The sequence below is a fragment of the Dipodomys spectabilis genome, unplaced genomic scaffold (assembly GCF_019054845.1).
Source record: "Dipodomys spectabilis isolate Male_0828 unplaced genomic scaffold, ASM1905484v1 ptg000163l, whole genome shotgun sequence".
Taxonomy (NCBI): Eukaryota; Metazoa; Chordata; class Mammalia; order Rodentia; family Heteromyidae; genus Dipodomys; species Dipodomys spectabilis.
This window is the reverse complement of record NW_024870840.1, coordinates 11,676,615-11,693,573: the sequence shown is the minus strand read 5'-3', so window position 1 is coordinate 11,693,573 and position 16,959 is coordinate 11,676,615. Positions and strand designations below refer to the sequence as shown.

The window sequence follows — 16,959 nt, the reverse complement described above, 5'->3', positions numbered from 1 at the left end:
GCATTGGTGGGAATGTAAACTTGTTCAACCACTTTGGAAAGCAGTATGGAAGTTCCTCAGAAGACTCCATATAGAGCTTCCCTATGACCCAGCAATCCCACTTCTGGGCATTTACCCGAATGATCACAAACAAGGCTACCAGTACAACTATGTTTATTGCAGCATTATTTACCATAGCTAAGATATGGAACCAACCCAGATGGTCCTCAGTAGATGAATGGATCAAGAAAATGTGATATATATGTATGTGTGTGTACATATATATACACATATATGTGTACATATATGCATATATAATGGAATTCTATGCCTTCATCAGAAAGAATGATAATGCCCATTTATTAGGAAATTGAAAGACTTGGAAAAAATTATAAAGTGAAGTAAGCCAGGCCCAAAGAAACATAGGTCCCATAGTTTTCCTTATTTGCAATAACTAGTACATGTGTAGGACAAGCAGAAAAGGTCAAAAGGTATGTACATATGACCATATAAGATGTTAAGCGAAATGAACCCCAAGATAGGGACACAAATATCTTTTTTCTTTCTTGCTATTGTTTCTAACGTAATTATAATGTACTATGTGATTTTTTTTGCATGTTCCTCCCCCAAGGTATAACCCCTGTTTTCACTGTATTTGATGTCAGTGCCCTGCATCTTGTATATACACTTCTCTAATTCGGGGAGAGGCATGGAAAAAACAAAATGCTTAATAAGGATATAGGTTGACCCATTTTAATGATGATATGTACAAAACACTATGTTGAAAACTAACTTTACAACTTTGGCGGGGGTGGGGGGCGAGGGAGGGGGGTTAGGGGGGCGGGGGGGAAGTTGTGGAAGTGAGAAGGAAGAGATGGTAGGGGAAAAACAAAGGAGGGGACAACAATGCTTGGTAAGAAATGTACTCATTACCTTGCTCATGTAACTGTAACCCCTCTGTTCAGTATTCTTATAATAAAAAATGTACAAAAAATAAAGTTCATGTTCATTTATTAGATGGCTTATATAAGTAGTTAACCACTGTGTCCTATGTTACCTCAAAAGTAAAATGGAATAAACTTAATCATATTCCCTTGCAGAATTTTTTATTAGATGGGATAAAGGAGGAAAGGAGAATGACAGAGGGGTTGAGATTTATTGAACACATTATAAACATGGAAATGTAACAAAATCTATCTCCCTTTGTATAACTAATAAACGAATACAATTTTAGCAATTAAAAAGAATTGTCTTATGAAGAGTAAATGATAACAGTATATATTATCATTATTACCATCATTCTTTTTTATCATACAAGCATCCTGTATTAACTTTCCTAAATGGCAGGTTCTTTAAAACCAAGCCCTCTAGGAGCTGGGAGAGTGCTTGCCTTGCATGCATGAGGCCCTAGGTTCAATTCCTCAGCACCACATAATCAGAAAAAGCCAGAAGTGGCATTGTGGCTCAACTGGTAGAGCGCCAGCCTTGAGCTGAAGAGCTGAGGGACAGTGCCCAGGCCCAGAGTTCAGGTACTGTGGCTCAAGTGGTAGAGCACCAGCCTTGAGCTGAAGAGCTGAGGGACAGTGCCCAAACTCAGAATTCAGGCACCAGGACCGATAAAAACGACAAACAAACAAAAACCAAGCAAGCACGCTAGTCTACTGGCATCTCTATTTGAATCAAAAATTGCATTCAATATCTAAAGTTATGTCAAAATTTAGTCATTCTGTTTTCTCAAGGTAATATTTTCCAATCTTATCTTTTTCTGTTTATTAGCCTTTTCTCATTTAAGCTACTTTGGCATTCTTCTTTATTTACATGCTCTTTGTCCAAGATTATTTTTGTCTTTAGCTATCTTTAAGAAGAATCCTAAAGCAGAATTTCCACTCTGAAATGTAACTTTATAAGATTACCCAGAAATCCCAAGAATGCCTTCAAGCTAAGAAATTAAACATTGACTATTATCTCCGGAATTGCTTGTTCCACTTGCACTCTTTATCTTAATTATTAATGTTCCCTAAAATCCACCTAGTGCTCCAAGCTAGAAACTTCAATTACCTTCAACTTCTATACTTGAGTGTCTGAAATCTGTCATTGGCCTTCCTCCACTTCTATTAATACTGCCTTCTCTTACACCTAAAATCATGCAACTACTTTCTCAAGGTCCTTCCTGTCTTCACTCTCCATCCCCTATACCACAAGTATAATTAACAGTCAACTTTTTTAAAATAAGAAATATGACCTGCCCATTTCTGATTTGCTATTGTTTATGAAATAAAGTCCATGTATTAAATTTATGATTTATCCCCTTCCAATTCATCTTACAGAATGCTGGTAAATGTTTAACCACTAGATATCTAGGGGAAATAATCCCTAATTTATATCACTTATCAATTTCTTTAGTGTAAGTACTGCCATCATGGCTGGTTTCAAACCTCACTGATTTTAAACACAACCCAGAAATGGAATAGATGTATAAAATGTGCTCTTATGAACTGGTTGAACCAGCTCCATTGGAAATTTGTTCAATAAAATCTCTGGTCCCTTCACTTTCATGCCATATGCATTCCAGGTTTTAGTACAATCAGTTTCAAGCATATACTACCACTCTTCAAATATAAGTATATTTTGACACATAAACATAATGAACATACAATAGACTTATTTAAGTCATATAAAGTTTTATAACAATTCCTGTATTAATATGTTAATATTTGATGATGTATGACAGTCATGTTTTGACTTTTTGAATGTTTAGCAAGGAATTATTTTAGTGTCTAACAAGGTTAAATAGGGAGAATTTGAAGAAATATATCCTATTTTCCATTCAGGAAATAGAAATTAAAGATTCCATGTTTTTTTAACATCTAAAAATTATCCTTTTAACTAGATATGATTGTGAAGAACTGTAATTCCAGTGCTCAGGTGGCTGAGACAGGAAGATGTCAAGTTCCAGGCCTGCCTGGGCTACACAGTGAGTTCTAGGCCAGCCTGTGTAACTTAATGAAAACCTATTTCAAAATCCTTTCTTCAAAATTTTTTTCTTCTTTTGTGTGTTGGAGCTGTACATGTTATGCAAGTACTTTAACCACTAAACTATACTCCTGGTCTGAAAATTATACTTTGATAATTCAATGGCAATTAATAAATATGTAAATTAAAGGCACTACTAAATTTATGCTGGTTTGTGGTATTATGGATTCCCAACCCTCAGAAAGTAAAATAATTACCATTTATTTTCACAAGGAAAGGATTATAATTATTAATGTGTAAACTTCTTGTTCTGACCACAGCAGTAAGTCATCTACCATTTATAGCCATGAACTTTCACAACTCCACTATCCCTTTTCATAATTGTGCTCCACCTTAAACATTTCTGCCTTAGTGAATTAACAGCTACCATTTTGTTATGTCAGGTATTCTTTTATATACTTCAATTTTATTAGGTTGGTTAATCCTCAGAAGAAATTCATAATAGCTCAGAGAGATTCAGTACTTTTCCTATGGGCATATGGCTAAAAAACGTCTTCAGACTTAGGTTTGATTCACCAATTTTGTTTTTAAACAAATTAAGGTAATTTATACAGCTGAGCACTGGTGGCTTACATCTGTAATCCTAGCTACTCAGGATTCTAAGATCTAAGGATCTAGGTTCCAAGCTGGCCCCAGGAAGGAAACTCCCTAAAGCCGGAAATGTGGCTATAACTCAAGTGGTAGAGCATTAGCTTTGAGTGGAAAAGCTAAGCAAGAGCACATGGTCCTGAGTTTTAGCCCATGTGACCACTAAAATAAATATTATTCTCTTTGAAATACCTCCACTGCAAACCTGTCTCTAAATGAAACTTGCTCCCTCAGTGTTTTCATTGGCACTTTGCTTCTGTCTTAAGTAATAATAATTAGAACCATTTAGGCTTGCTGTACACTAAGCACTTTGTTAAACATTTCTTTTGGTATCTGGTTAGATTTTGTTAATGTTATCTCTGACTAATGAGATAACTGAAGCTGACAAAGATTTTTAAAAATTGCCCAAGTTTACACATCTATGAAGTGGCTGAACCAGCATAAGAACTAGAGTCAAATGACCTACTCAAGGCCATAGTCTTGATAATCTACCTTCTTACTGGCTGTTAACTCTTTGATGCCAGGAACAGGTGTTTTTGTTTTGTTTTGTGTTTTTTGTTTGCTTGTTTGTCAGTTGTGGGTCTTGAACTCTGGGCCTGAGCAGGGTCCTTCAGCTCTTCAGCTCAAGGCAAGAGCTCTACCACTTGAGCCACAGTGCCACTTCCAGTTTTCTGGTGGTTAATTGGGGATAAGAGTCTCATGGACTTCCCTGCCCTGGCTGGCTTTGAACCATGATCTTCAGATCTCAGCCTCCTGAGTAGGTAGAATTACAGAACAGGTTTTTGTTTAGGCAACCGAAGATACCTAAGCAATGCCTGGCATGTGGTTAAAAGTGTGAGTGGATAGTCATTCCACACATTTCCCTCTCTAAAGGTTTTTCTTTTTTCCTTATGGGACAGGTGTTCTGCCTAGGCTGTCCTTGAAGTACAGAGGTAAAGGGTCTTCCTGCCTCACCCTCATGAGTAGCTAGAAATCCAGGTACACACGACCACATTCCACTCCATACATTTCCATTCTTCTGAGAGGGTCAGTTTGATGGAATACATACACACACACACACACACACACACACACACACACACACACACAAACACGCACACTCCTCCCCTCATCAAGAAAAAAAAAAAAAAAAACACATCCTTCCCTGATATGTCTGTCCCACAAAAAGTAGAGCAATTTCTTTTCCTCTTTTAGAAATCATTTTTGTGGTCATTTTTAACCTTTGAAAAATGTTGGTTTGAGCTGGGTGATGTGAAGGTACAGTACTGTAACATTTTTTCCCCATTTCAACAATTTCCTTTCTATAAAAAATTTCAAATAACATTGACATATTTATTTCTTTAGATAAAACTTAGCCAAGTGGTAAAGCTAAAATGGTTAACCTATTTTTATTTTATTTTTAGTTTTTATATCTCAGTTGTACTTTTCTAACTTGTTTATTTTTATTTTCTTTTTTTGTTGTTAGTTTTTCCTGAGATTATTTTTGAAAACAATCTTGTTTTTAGGGCCAGTAAGACAATGCAAATCTGTAAACTCAGCATTTGGGGGAGCCATACGTAGGGTCATAAGTCTGAGGCCAGCTTTCATGCTACAGTGGAGGTGGAGTTTCACGTCTCACCCTCTTCCCCAAAGAGACGTTGCCTGGCCCAGGTGGCTTAAACCTGTAATCCTACTATCAGGAAGCTGAGATCCAGGGAGTTATGGTTCAAAGTCAGCCTGGGTAGGAAAGTATTCAAGACTTTACTTCCAAAGTGCTGAGCAAAAAGCAAGGCTAACAATGTGGCTTCAGTAGTAGAGGGCCAACCAAGCAAGCAGAGCAAGTAGGAATCTCTGGGTTCAAACTGCTGCACCAGAAAAAAAAAAAGTTTTTTTTGTTCAAAAGTGCACTGAAATCACCTAATTTGGCTACAACTATTAAATGCTGATGAAAGCATATTAACATATTAATCCTTAAGATTACCAACATAATAGAACTTTCTGCAACTTACTGGTGGTGTATTGAACCTAGAATATTGTCTGCTCTGGGCAAGTACTCTTACCACTCATGCATCCTCAGCCCACTTAGCCTCAAAAAGCTGGGATTATAGGTATTCTTAATCACCATAGAACCTTTGTTTTTGGTGGTACAGGGAACTCAGTACTGCTTCTGTAACTTCCAGCCCCTAAACTTTTAAATTACTTTTTTATACTGCAGCCATTTAATATTTGCCATTTGGGTTACATGTGTATATAAAACAGGCATATCCTTCAACTGGCCTTAAACTCTATACAAGTGCCCTCTCATATACATTTTGGAGTACAAATGGGAGCAAATAAGCTGACCTCAGGAAATGATCTAGTAAAAAATAGGTACTAAAGATTACTTTTACTAATCCCTTTCTCCTATCTTTTCAATATATAGGTAAGCACCATGAGTGTGTATAAACTAAAACACTTCTAAACATAAACTGAGAGTTTCCATGGACAAGAATATTATAAGGTCTGGGGCCAAAAGACACACATTGACTGGCAAAAAGCCATCTATTGTAGTTCACATGAACTCACTTGAGGTAGACTAGTCTGTCCAGTTCACGCTGGCTTCAGAGAATGATCTAGGCCTTCAGGCCATTTGTATTCAATTTTGTTGTTCTATATTGGCTTGTTCCACTGTTTTGTAATAGTCTAAGAATGCTTACCATTTCCCATAAACTGGCTGAGTTAAACATTTTTTATTCTGCAAATACAATTGATTTTCACCTACACTTAACTTCAAGATAAGAAGCAGAAAACTAGCTGATGAAACAGGTTGGGCCTGTGGGTAAGGAATGTTACCATACTTGAGCACAGGAACTGAGCAACGCAAGCTTCAGCAAGGCATGGGTAGTCCTGGTGGGCCTCTTCCAGCAAGGCTTCCACAACACCGGACACAAGACTGATATGCTAGTTCTGAGTCATGGAGATTCCAGTCACAGGCCTTTTCATGATGAGTGGATCCTAGCCTAAGTAGTTTAACTTTAGCTTGGCAGTTCCTAACTTAATTACTTTTTTTTTGGTCCGTCATGGGGCCTGAACTCTGGGACTGGGCGCTGTCCTTCAGCTCTTCAGCCCAAAGCTAGCACTCTACCACTTGAGCCACAGTGCCACTTCCAGCTTTTTCTGCTTATGTGGTGCTGAGGAATCAAACCCAGGGCCTCATGCATGCAAGGAAAGCACTCTGCCACTAAGCCACCTTCCCAGCCCTAACTTGATTACTCTTTCTATCCACATTGCAGATTGCTTTCACTGACCCACAGATTATATATTACACATATCATCTGTACAATTATATGACTCATGGGAATGTCATGCTCATCTTGCCACTCCATAATGGCTACATTGTCTATCTTCCAATTTCCTGAAACATTTTGATCAGTTACAAGTTTTATTTTTTAAACCTGCTTCTGCAGTCTTGAGCAGCAAATGTTGCTCAAATATTCCTAAGCACCTGTTTGAGCTCCCCTCCTGTGTGCTTACTAATCTTATTTTATAGATAATTAAAACGAAGCTGAAAAAGAAACTCTATGTAGGTTAACACAGCTAGAAAATATTCGAGCTAGAACTTGTATTTGGCTTTCTTATGTCTAGCTCCTAGATTCTATTAAGACACATTTTCAATCCTCACTTCCTTTAGGATTAGAATAACCAAGGGAAACATAAATTATAGCATCTAGCTAGATGAAACATTACATTACAGCTTTTAGCTACGGGAAAGATCTTAGCAAAAGGGAGGAAACCTGAGGGAGGCATGTGACTAAAGCTGACGAGGTCTGGAGAAGAAAGCAGGCTGAGCAATTTGTTGGGGAGAGTAAGTCTGGAAGGCATGAAAAAGAGAAGTAGGATATGGAAGGGAAACTCACTGATACAAGCAGAAATAAGGCTAAGAGGGAAGGCAAGGAGGATTAACACAAAGTAGGTTCCAGGATCTGAAGTCAAATAAATGAGCCCGCTGCTTCTGGAAAGCAGAAGACCCTTAACAGGGAGAGGTAGGCGTGGCCTCAAGCTTCCGGGGCCCGCATCAGCCCCGCCTCCCACGTGTTAGCCCCGCCCCCGCGTTGCCAGGCCCGCCCTCTGGTCTCTTAGGTGATGCTGCAGCCAAGATGGCGCTGGCAGCAGCCGTGGCGGCCTGAGCGTCATGCTCCCGGTCCTCGCCGACGGCGGCGCCTGTGGCCTCGGCCAAGGCCTCGAGTCTCTTCCGGGAGTGAGCGCTCAGGCTCCTCTCCTCTGGCCTGGTTAGTCCGGACAGAGAGGAACACTGAGAGAGCGGCTGCCCGCTCCCCGGCACCATGGCTGGCATCATCAAGAAACAGATCCTGAAGCACCTCTCCAGGTCAGTGAGCGAGCGCTTCGGCCGCGGGGTGCAGTCCGCCTCCGTCCACAGCCCGCCCGGGAGGCACTGGCTGCCTCGGGTGCTCCGCTCCCGTCCGGGGCAGAGGTCGCGGCCCCCGGGGGTGCGTCGCCGACGGCGCCGGGCGCTGGCCTCACGGGTCCGCCCGGGGGCGGCTTCTCCGGTGTCGGCCGCGGAGGAGCGCCGGGAGCCCCCCCCCCCCCCCCCCCCCCCGCCTCGAGGGAGCGGCGGGCTGGGGTCGCCCCCGTACGCGGCGTCCAGGGGGCGTCCCAGCGCGGAGGCTGGATTTGACCTGGCGTCCCCCAGACGCCTGCCGACTACGGCTCGGTGTGGGGCTCAGCGCACGGCGGTTCCGTTAACCCAGGGCGTGAAGCGTGGTGTGTACGCTCGGGGCCGGGACACGTTCACCTTGGGATTGTTCGCCGTCCCCACCACCTGGCGTCCCTGCTCGGGTCCACTGAAAGGGTGTGCCTGTTTGCACTGTTCGGATTTGTTTGAGATAAGCAGCCAGACGGCCGAGCTTTGGCGGAGTTCTTTCTGGGAGTCATTTTTTAAGTCCTTACATCATTGTTAAAGAGTTGTTCGCCCCCCCCCCCCATCCCCCTTTGCATACTGCGCCCCTTTAATTCAGGCTAACATCTGTGGTGATTAAACCCAAGACATGTCATTCTTTCCATTTCCCAACAGTTTTAGTCAGAATCATGACTCAGTAAACCGGCAGTTTGTTACTGCTCTTGGCTTCTCCATATTTGTCTCAACACACAGGCTAAATGTAGGACCTCGTTCCAAGTTGGTTAACAGGGAATTCGAAGCTCTTGGTTGGAATACCTTTCTCTTCTCTGTTATTTGTATGTTAATGATTATTTTTAGAATTGATTTTAGGAAGGGACCTGGGAATGAAGATAGACTTGTGTAGTAAGAATGATTGTTGATCCTCGATTCAGATTGTGTTATACCACAGGTGATATATTGGGGAAGGAAAACAATTCTGTAATTCAGCAAGTGTTTATGACTTGTCACACTGAATAAGATACAGCAGGTATATTTGAAGTAGCAAATTATAGTAATGCTTTTGAATTTTTCTGTGTGTGCGTGTCTTTCGGTAGTGAGGCTTGAACTCAGGTCTTATGTGTGCTCCCTTACTTTTTTTCCACTAAGGGCTGGTACTCTACCACTTGAGCCACAGCTCCACTTCTGGCTTTTTAGTGGTTAGTCGGAGATGAAATACTCACTGGTCTTTCCTTGCTTTGCCTGGCATCAAACCACAGTCCTCAGATCGTAGCCTCCGGAGTAGCTAGGATTACAATTCTGAGCCACTGATGCCTGACTTTTTACTTTTTGATATTATCACTAATTAGAAAGTTTTACTTATTTAGTTTTGTCAGTTGTGGGGCTTAAACTCTGGGCCTGGGCACTGTCCCTCAGCTCTTCAGCTCAAGGTGAGTGCTCTACCCTTTGAGTCACAACGCCACTTCTGATTTTCTGAATGGTTTATTGGAGATAAGAGTCTCAAGAACTTTCCTGTCCCAGCTGGTTTTGAACCGAAATCCTCAGATATCAGTCTCTTGAGTACCTAGGATTACACGTGTGAGCCACTGGTGCCCAGCTAGAAAGTTTGTTTTTAAGACAAGGTCTTGCTGTGTAGCCCAGACTGGCCTGCAACTCACTGTAGCCAGGCTCACTTTGAACTCCCAATTCTCCTGCCTCAGTCTCCCAAGTTCAAGTACTGAGACTGCAAGCCTGCATCACCACCACTGCGTGGAAGATTTCTTTTAAAATTGTACATGTAGTTCAATACTGACCTATACCATTCTGGAAGAAGGTTTTGCCCGTTTATTTTTTGTTTTTCTAATCAAATGCCCTCAGTTCTCTCTCTCCAATTCCATAAGAAAATTCAAATCCACAGACAATAATCTGAATAGTTTGTCATTCTTACATGGATTGAGGAAAATTTAATTCAGTCGATAAATAGTTTAGTGCATTCTCCTTTCAGTTCTCTTGAAGAAGTAAGTCCACTTGGGAAATACTGAAAAACTAAGACCGGCAGGGTTTAGTATTGTAATCCTGGCTACTCAGGGGGCTGAGATTTGGAGGATCAAAATTTGAAGCCAGCCTGGGGGAAAGAAAAGTCCCACAGACTTATCTCTAAAATAACCAGCAAAAAGCTGAGCTGGAGCCAGATATCAGTGCTCAAGCCTCTAAACCCTAGCTACTCAGGAGAAGAGATCTGAGAATGGAGATTTGAAGCCACTCCAAGCAGACAAATCCTTGAGATTCCTTTCTCCAAATAACCAAAAACTGTTAGTAGAACCTGGCCCAGTTGACTTATGCCTGTAATCACAGTTACTCAGAAGGCGGAGATCTGAGGATTGCAGTTCAAAGCCAGACAGGTAAATCTGTGAGACTCTTATCTCCAATTAAGCACCAAAAAAAAAAGCCAGAAGTGGAGCTATGTCTTAAGTGGTAGAGCACTAGACTTGAGCAAAGAAGCTCAGGGACATGGCCCAGGCCATGAGTTCAAACCCCAAGACTGGTACAAAAAGAAAAAAAAAAGAAAGTAGCTGAATGTAAGTGCATAGCTAAAGTGGTAAAATGTCAGCCAAGCAAATAGAAGTCCTTGACTTCAAACCCCAGCACCAGGAAAAATAAAAATAAGAGCAAAGTATAATGGCTTAATCCATTAGATTCATTAGATATACACATTTTGTATATTCAGAATTTAGTCTTTAGGGTTATTATGATTTCTTACAGCTGTGTCGTAAATGATAATTAATTTTTTGGAGTGGGTTTTTTTTTTTTTTAAAGTGGCACCGAGATTCAAACTAGGAGCCTTGTCCTTGAGCATGCTAGGCAAAAACTGGACCACTGGAGCCATATACCTGCCATCTTGTTTGTATTTACCTTTGACCAGGCTGACCTCAAACTTGGAATTGTTCTGCCTATGCCTACTGGGTAGCTGGGCACCACCACGCCTGGCATAGTAATGTTTGTTAAACACTACAGTTTTCAGTTATTTCATATTTAACAATGTCTTTAGGTTACTTAAGAGTATCAGTTTTATAATTTGGTTTGTATATTTGATTTTAATTATTGTTGTCATCTTCCTAAGAAAATGACTAATCACAAATCTCATAGCTATTCATCTTAGGTAAACAAGGCAGATGTTGTGATAAATTATACTGGTTCCAATAGGAATGAACTTTTGAAATTACTTCGGTCAAGTTTAATTGTATACACTGTTTGTTGTTGTGAAGCTGTCTCTATCTTAATCTGGTGTTCTACAATACAATTTAATATTTAACAGAAAATACTCAAAAGGTATTACTTTCTATTAACAGATTTGTCATGTAACTTGTGCATGTACCCCATGGTGCCTTCTCAAAGGAAGCTTTTCTAGATGTTCAGTTTACAATTGTGAACTTCTGTCCCCTACTTACCCCCTCCCCCCCCCACTTTTGTTGGTGTTGGGGTTTGAGCTCAGGGCTTTGCACTTGAGAGTCAGGTGCTCTACCATTTGAACCACTGTCCCAGCATCTCTTCCAACTCTCTTACTTGCTTTACTTTTCTCTGTAGCACTTATTTTCATCTGTCAAAATACATCTTTATTTATGTCCCACTCTCTACTTGAATGAATATAAACTCTATGAAGGCAAGAGTTTTTTCTTGAGGCTAGTACAGTCATTCAGTAACTATTAGTTGAATGAATAGCATAGATGTTGACTTTTCCTTAAGTTGCTAAAGCTTTTTAACTGAGACAAAACCATATGCCACCAGTATTTTCATAGATTTGAGGATGAGTCATTTTATTATGGTTTTCTTCAGTCATTAAATAATATGGTACCTTTCATGCTCTGCAAAGGAGGAGGTAGGAAAATAATCTAGTTCTTACAGGATTTTATAGGGAGTCTTTTAGCAAAAGGAAAGACTGTAGGAACAAATAGGAGAAAAGAGAACATTCACTTCGAGGTTGAAGTATAGTGCATTAGAGATTAAAGCTAGTGTTGTTTTGGATGTAAAGATTTGAGGAACTGGTGTGTTAGGTGTGAAGGAGGAATTATTCTTTAAGAGATTAACAAATGCTTTAAATGATGAACTACTTGAGAATGATTATCTGTATGTTTGTTTCTTGCCTAATTGTTCAGTTTGTAATCTAAGAGTGTCTTGGATTAATGAAGTTTCTATACTTTTACTAATCTGAATGGAAGTTGTTCTTATAGAGGAAGGGGAGGAAGTTAGAGGAAATCCCACACTGCCTCTCCTCCCCCAACCAGGTTTTTTTTTTTTTTTTTTTTTTGCCAGTCCTGGGCTTGAACTGAAGGTTTAGGCACTGTCCTGAGCTTCTTTTGTTCAAAGCTAGCACTCTACCACAGCACCACTTCTGGTTTTTTCTGCTTATGTGGTACTGAGGAATTGAACCCAGGGTTTCATGCATGCTAGGCAAGCACTCTACCACTAAGCACTCTCCCATTAAGCCACAGCCCCCGCATCAGGGTTTTGATTTAGGACTATGCCCTTGCCAAGCAGTCACTCGACATTTGGGTCACACCCCCAACCCTATGAGTTACATTTTTTTTTAAGAGAAGTGAAACAGGAAAAGACTTTGAAGGAGAAATTACCATAACCCTTTAGATTAGAACAGCACAAGGTATGTGTTGGAGGTGTTTGTAGGAGAATCTTTTTTCATCAGAGAATAGAAAGTTAAAAAAATGTTATATCCAATAAGAGCCAGCGCTATCTTTCAGCTCCTGACTTTATTATACAGGTGGGTACAGGTATGTGTGCAGGAACAAACAGAGCAAAGTATTTAATTAAGCCAGGATCTGAAAAAGGGCAGAGAATATTGACATACAAATGCTTCTCTTGTTTGTAAACATTTGGGTAAATGCCCAAAAGTGGGATTGCTGGGTCATAGGGGAGCTCTATGTAGAGTCTTTTGAGGAACCTCCATACTACTTTCCAAAGTGGTTGAACAAGTTTACACTCCCACCAACAATGAAGTAAGAAATGTTTACAAACAAGACCACACTAAAGCTACCAGCACAACTATGTTTCTTGCAGCATTATTTACCATAGCTAAGATATGGAACCAACCCAGATGCCCCTCAGTAAGATGAATGGATCAAGAAAATGTGGTATATATACACAATGGAATTCTATGCCTCCATCAGAAAGAATGGCATTGTCCCATTTGTTAGGAAATGGAAAGACTTGGAAAAAATTACATTAAGTGAAGTAAGCCAAGCCCAAAGAAACATAGGTCCCATGGTTTCCCTTATTTGCAATATCTAGTATATGTCTTAGTCAAGCAGAAAAGGTCAGATAAGGTGATGTTAGGAAAAGGAACCCTAAGATATGTATTTAAATGTTTTTTTTTCTTTCATGCATTTGTTTCTAACGCATTTATAAGATTATTTCTTTGTTGCTTTGTATGTCCCTCTCCCATGTCCCTGCTTTCACTGTATTTGATGTCGGTATAATTTGTGGAGGGGAAGGGGAAAAACAAGTCGTTTAAATAAGGATACAAGTGGACCCGTTCAACAATGAGAAGTACAAGTTGTCATGTCACAACTTTGGGGGGGGTTGGGTGGGGGGAGTAGGGAGAGTCTGGGAAAGGATGGGAAGGGTAAACAAAGGAGGAGGCTACAATGCTTGATAAGAAATGTACTCACTATCTTGCCCATGTAATTGTAACCCCTCTGTACAGTATTTTCACAATAAAAAATAAAAAAAATAAAAAAACCCCAAAAACAAAAAAAACCAAATGCTTCTCTTTCTTATCACTCTAACCGCATAATAATAAAACTACTATACACAGGTTTTCTATGGATAGAGAAATGGCCAGGCTGACTTATGCCACAAATGGGTGGGTGAGTCGTCCGTCCTTCCTTCCTTCCTTTTTTTTTTGGTCAGTTGTGGGGCTTGAACTCTGGGCCTGGGTGCTGTCTCTGAGCTCTTCAGCTCAAAGCAAGAGCTCTACCACTTGAGCCACAGCACCACTTCCTGTTTTCTGGTGGTTAATTGGAGATAAGATTCTCTTGGACTTACCTGCCCAGGCTGGTTTTGAACCATGATCCTCAGATCTCAGCCTCTTGAGTAGCTAAAATTACTTACAGGCATGAGCTACTGGCGCCCAGCAAGTCTTTGTTTTAAAGCAATAGTATAAAGACATTTATGATTGTTATGATTTGGTAGTAGTGCTACTGGTATCTGGTGAGATGGGAGGGATATATCTATACATCCTGAAGTACATAGCACATTCTCCTAAATTAATGTGTGTGTGTGTGTGTGTGTGTGTGTGTGTGTGTGTGTGTGTGTGTATAGGTGTATAGTTCACCAAATGTCAGTAGCCTTGAGGGTGAAGAACGAGATGTGTATCAAATGATTGACTCAGGGCACTTTGCTGGTTAAGGTTATTTTGTCTGCAAACAAAAGAAACCACTTTCTAAAGCAAAATGGTAAATGTAATAGGAAGCTATAGGGTTGGGTTGCAGAATCAGAGAAAGATATGAAGAGCAAACCAAGACAACAGGAACCAGTCAGCTCCTCAGATCTCATTGGAAGAGCTTCTGGACTTTCCTTTCAGAACAGAGTTTTTCCACCTCAGTACTATGGACATCTTGGACCTGCTAATAATTCATTCTTGAGGAGTGCTGATCTGTGAATTATAGGATATTTAATGCTTTCAGATGATCCACACATACCTGAAGGGACAAAATTCCTCCTGGTCTACAATTTTAGGGTACTGGCCCATCTCTCCCAATATAGTCTCTGGTCTATCTTGTCAGGTTCAGTTTCTTAGGAGTGAGAATCCATATGACCCAGTTCCAACTATTCATGGATCAATTAGCAGTAGTAAAGTTATACAGCAAAGATATTATTTGAGGGAGATTATTTTGAGTCAAAGTTGCTGCTCCGTTTAATGTCAATACTAGGTCCTGAAGTAAATTAGATTTCCACAGCCCTCATTTGCTACATTAAAGAAATTGAATTTCATCCCTGGAATGGGGACTGACTGCTAATAAAGAATTGAAGTTTGAATGTTGGAGTCTCAGGCTCAGCAATAACTAGTAAGTAACACGTAAAAAGATAATGTATGGAAAGATATTGATGTCTCTAAGGACTTTTTATTGTACTAGGGGTTTGAACTCAGGACTTCACACTTATTTGGCTTGTTTTTTCAAGGGTGTCATTCTACCACTGAGGAGTTAGAATTACAGGCATGACCTACTAACTAAAAAAAAATAGCTCAAGTGCGCATGTATGCACCCACACATCACACACTGGAAATTAGAGATACAAAATTAGAAGATATGACCTGAGCTCTTGAGAAATTTTAATGATTGTACTAGCAATGATCAGTTAGCAATAATACCTTGAATAAATCTCAGGGGCTATAATTATTGTCACTAGGTAGGGCTAATGTTCTTTTTGGTGGTATTGAGGTTTTGAAATCAGGACTTTGCTCTAGGCCAATGCTTTATCACTTGATTCTTGTGATTCTATAATTCTATTACCATAACTATTTCTAAAGTCCACTGTTACCTGAAACATTCAAGATTTGATTTACTTAGATTAGGCAGCTGGGAGAAAACTGAGATAAAGACTTTTTTTCAGATTGCAAATAAACTTATTTTTATGTTTGGGATTTTTTTTGTTTTGTTTTGGTTTTTGAGCTGGGGGTTTTAGAGCTCAAGCCTGTAATCCTAGCTACTCAAGAGGCTGAGATATGAGCATTGTGGTTCAAAGACAACGTAGGCAGGTCAGTCAATGAGACTCATCTCCAATTAACCACCAAAAAGCTGAAAGTGGAGGTATAGCTCAAGTGATAGAATGCTAGCTTTGAATGAAAGAGCAAAGGGACTAAACTTCGGGTACCTGAGCTGTTTTTTTTTTTTGTTGTTGTTAATTTTTGGTTTCTTTACATTGACAACATTCGTTTTTATATAATTATTAATGTGTATTTTGACCCTAGATCTACTGTTGTGAAATATACTAGTTAACAAGTTAACAGATAAGTGCTGGTGGCTCACGCCTGTAATCCTAGCTACTTTGGAGGCTGAGATTTGAGGATCGTGGTTCAAAGCCAGCCTAGGCAGGAAAGTCTGTGTGACTTTTATTTCCAGTTGGCCACCAGAAAACCGGAAGTGGCATTGTGCCTCAAGTGGTAGAGCACTCATCTTCAGCTGAAGAGCTCAGGGACAGTGCCCAGGCCCCATGACCAAAAAAAAGGAAAGAAAGAAAGAAAGAAGTTGCTGAATACTACTTCATGCCAAGTACTCCTGGAGATATAACAGTGAACAAAACAGACAAGAAATCCCTCCATTCACTGTCTTTACATTTTAATCAGAGAGGAAAATTTAGTAAATAAATACATAGTATATCAGTCTGTTAAGTATTATAGCGTTAAATACTATAGCAAATACTAACATAAAGAAAGAGCCTAGGAAGTAGGAATAGAGTTTGCAGTTAGTTTTAAAATCAAGAACTCTTAATTGAGGACAGTCTCTTTATTTGAGAAGATACCCTAGAGAGCAAATGCAGAGTCCAGAGGTGGAAACCTATCATTTTGAAAATATGTCAAGGCTTCCACTAGATGTAAGGTGAGTAGAGGAATAAAAAATAAAAATGAAAACACATGACTGGCAAGCAGACTAGCTCAGCATGGTAAAACATTCATATACCAAGTTTGAGGCCTTAGGCACTACAAAAACAACAAAGGCAGCTGGGCGCGGGTGGCTCACGCCTGTAATCCTAGCTACTCAGGAGGCTGAGATCTGAGAATCATGGTTCAAAGCTAGCCTGGGCAGAAAAGTCCGTTAGACTCTGATCTCCAATAAACCACTAGAAAACCGGAAGTGGCACTGTGGCTCAAGAGGTAGAGTGCTCCCCCTGAGCTGAAGAGCTCAGAGACAGTGCCCAGGCCCAGAGTTCAAGCCCCACGACTGACAAAAAAAAAACAACCAAAAAACCCAAAACAAAAAACAAAAAAAACTAAC

General features: G+C 40.2%; 1 protein-coding gene across 2 annotated transcripts in view; it reads left to right on the top strand.

The window, feature by feature from the left end:
* The first annotated feature begins 7,710 nt into the window (after window positions 1–7,710).
* The window catches only part of Uhrf1bp1l (UHRF1 binding protein 1 like), a 67,715-nt gene continuing 58,466 nt past the window's right edge, over window positions 7,711–16,959 (top strand). For both annotated transcript variants that reach the window (XM_042693398.1, XM_042693399.1), the window contains exon 1: window positions 7,711–7,945. In XM_042693398.1, coding sequence (XP_042549332.1) covers window positions 7,902–7,945 — 44 coding nt within the window. In that variant the 5' untranslated portion in view covers window positions 7,711–7,901. The remainder of the gene's footprint in view (window positions 7,946–16,959) is intronic.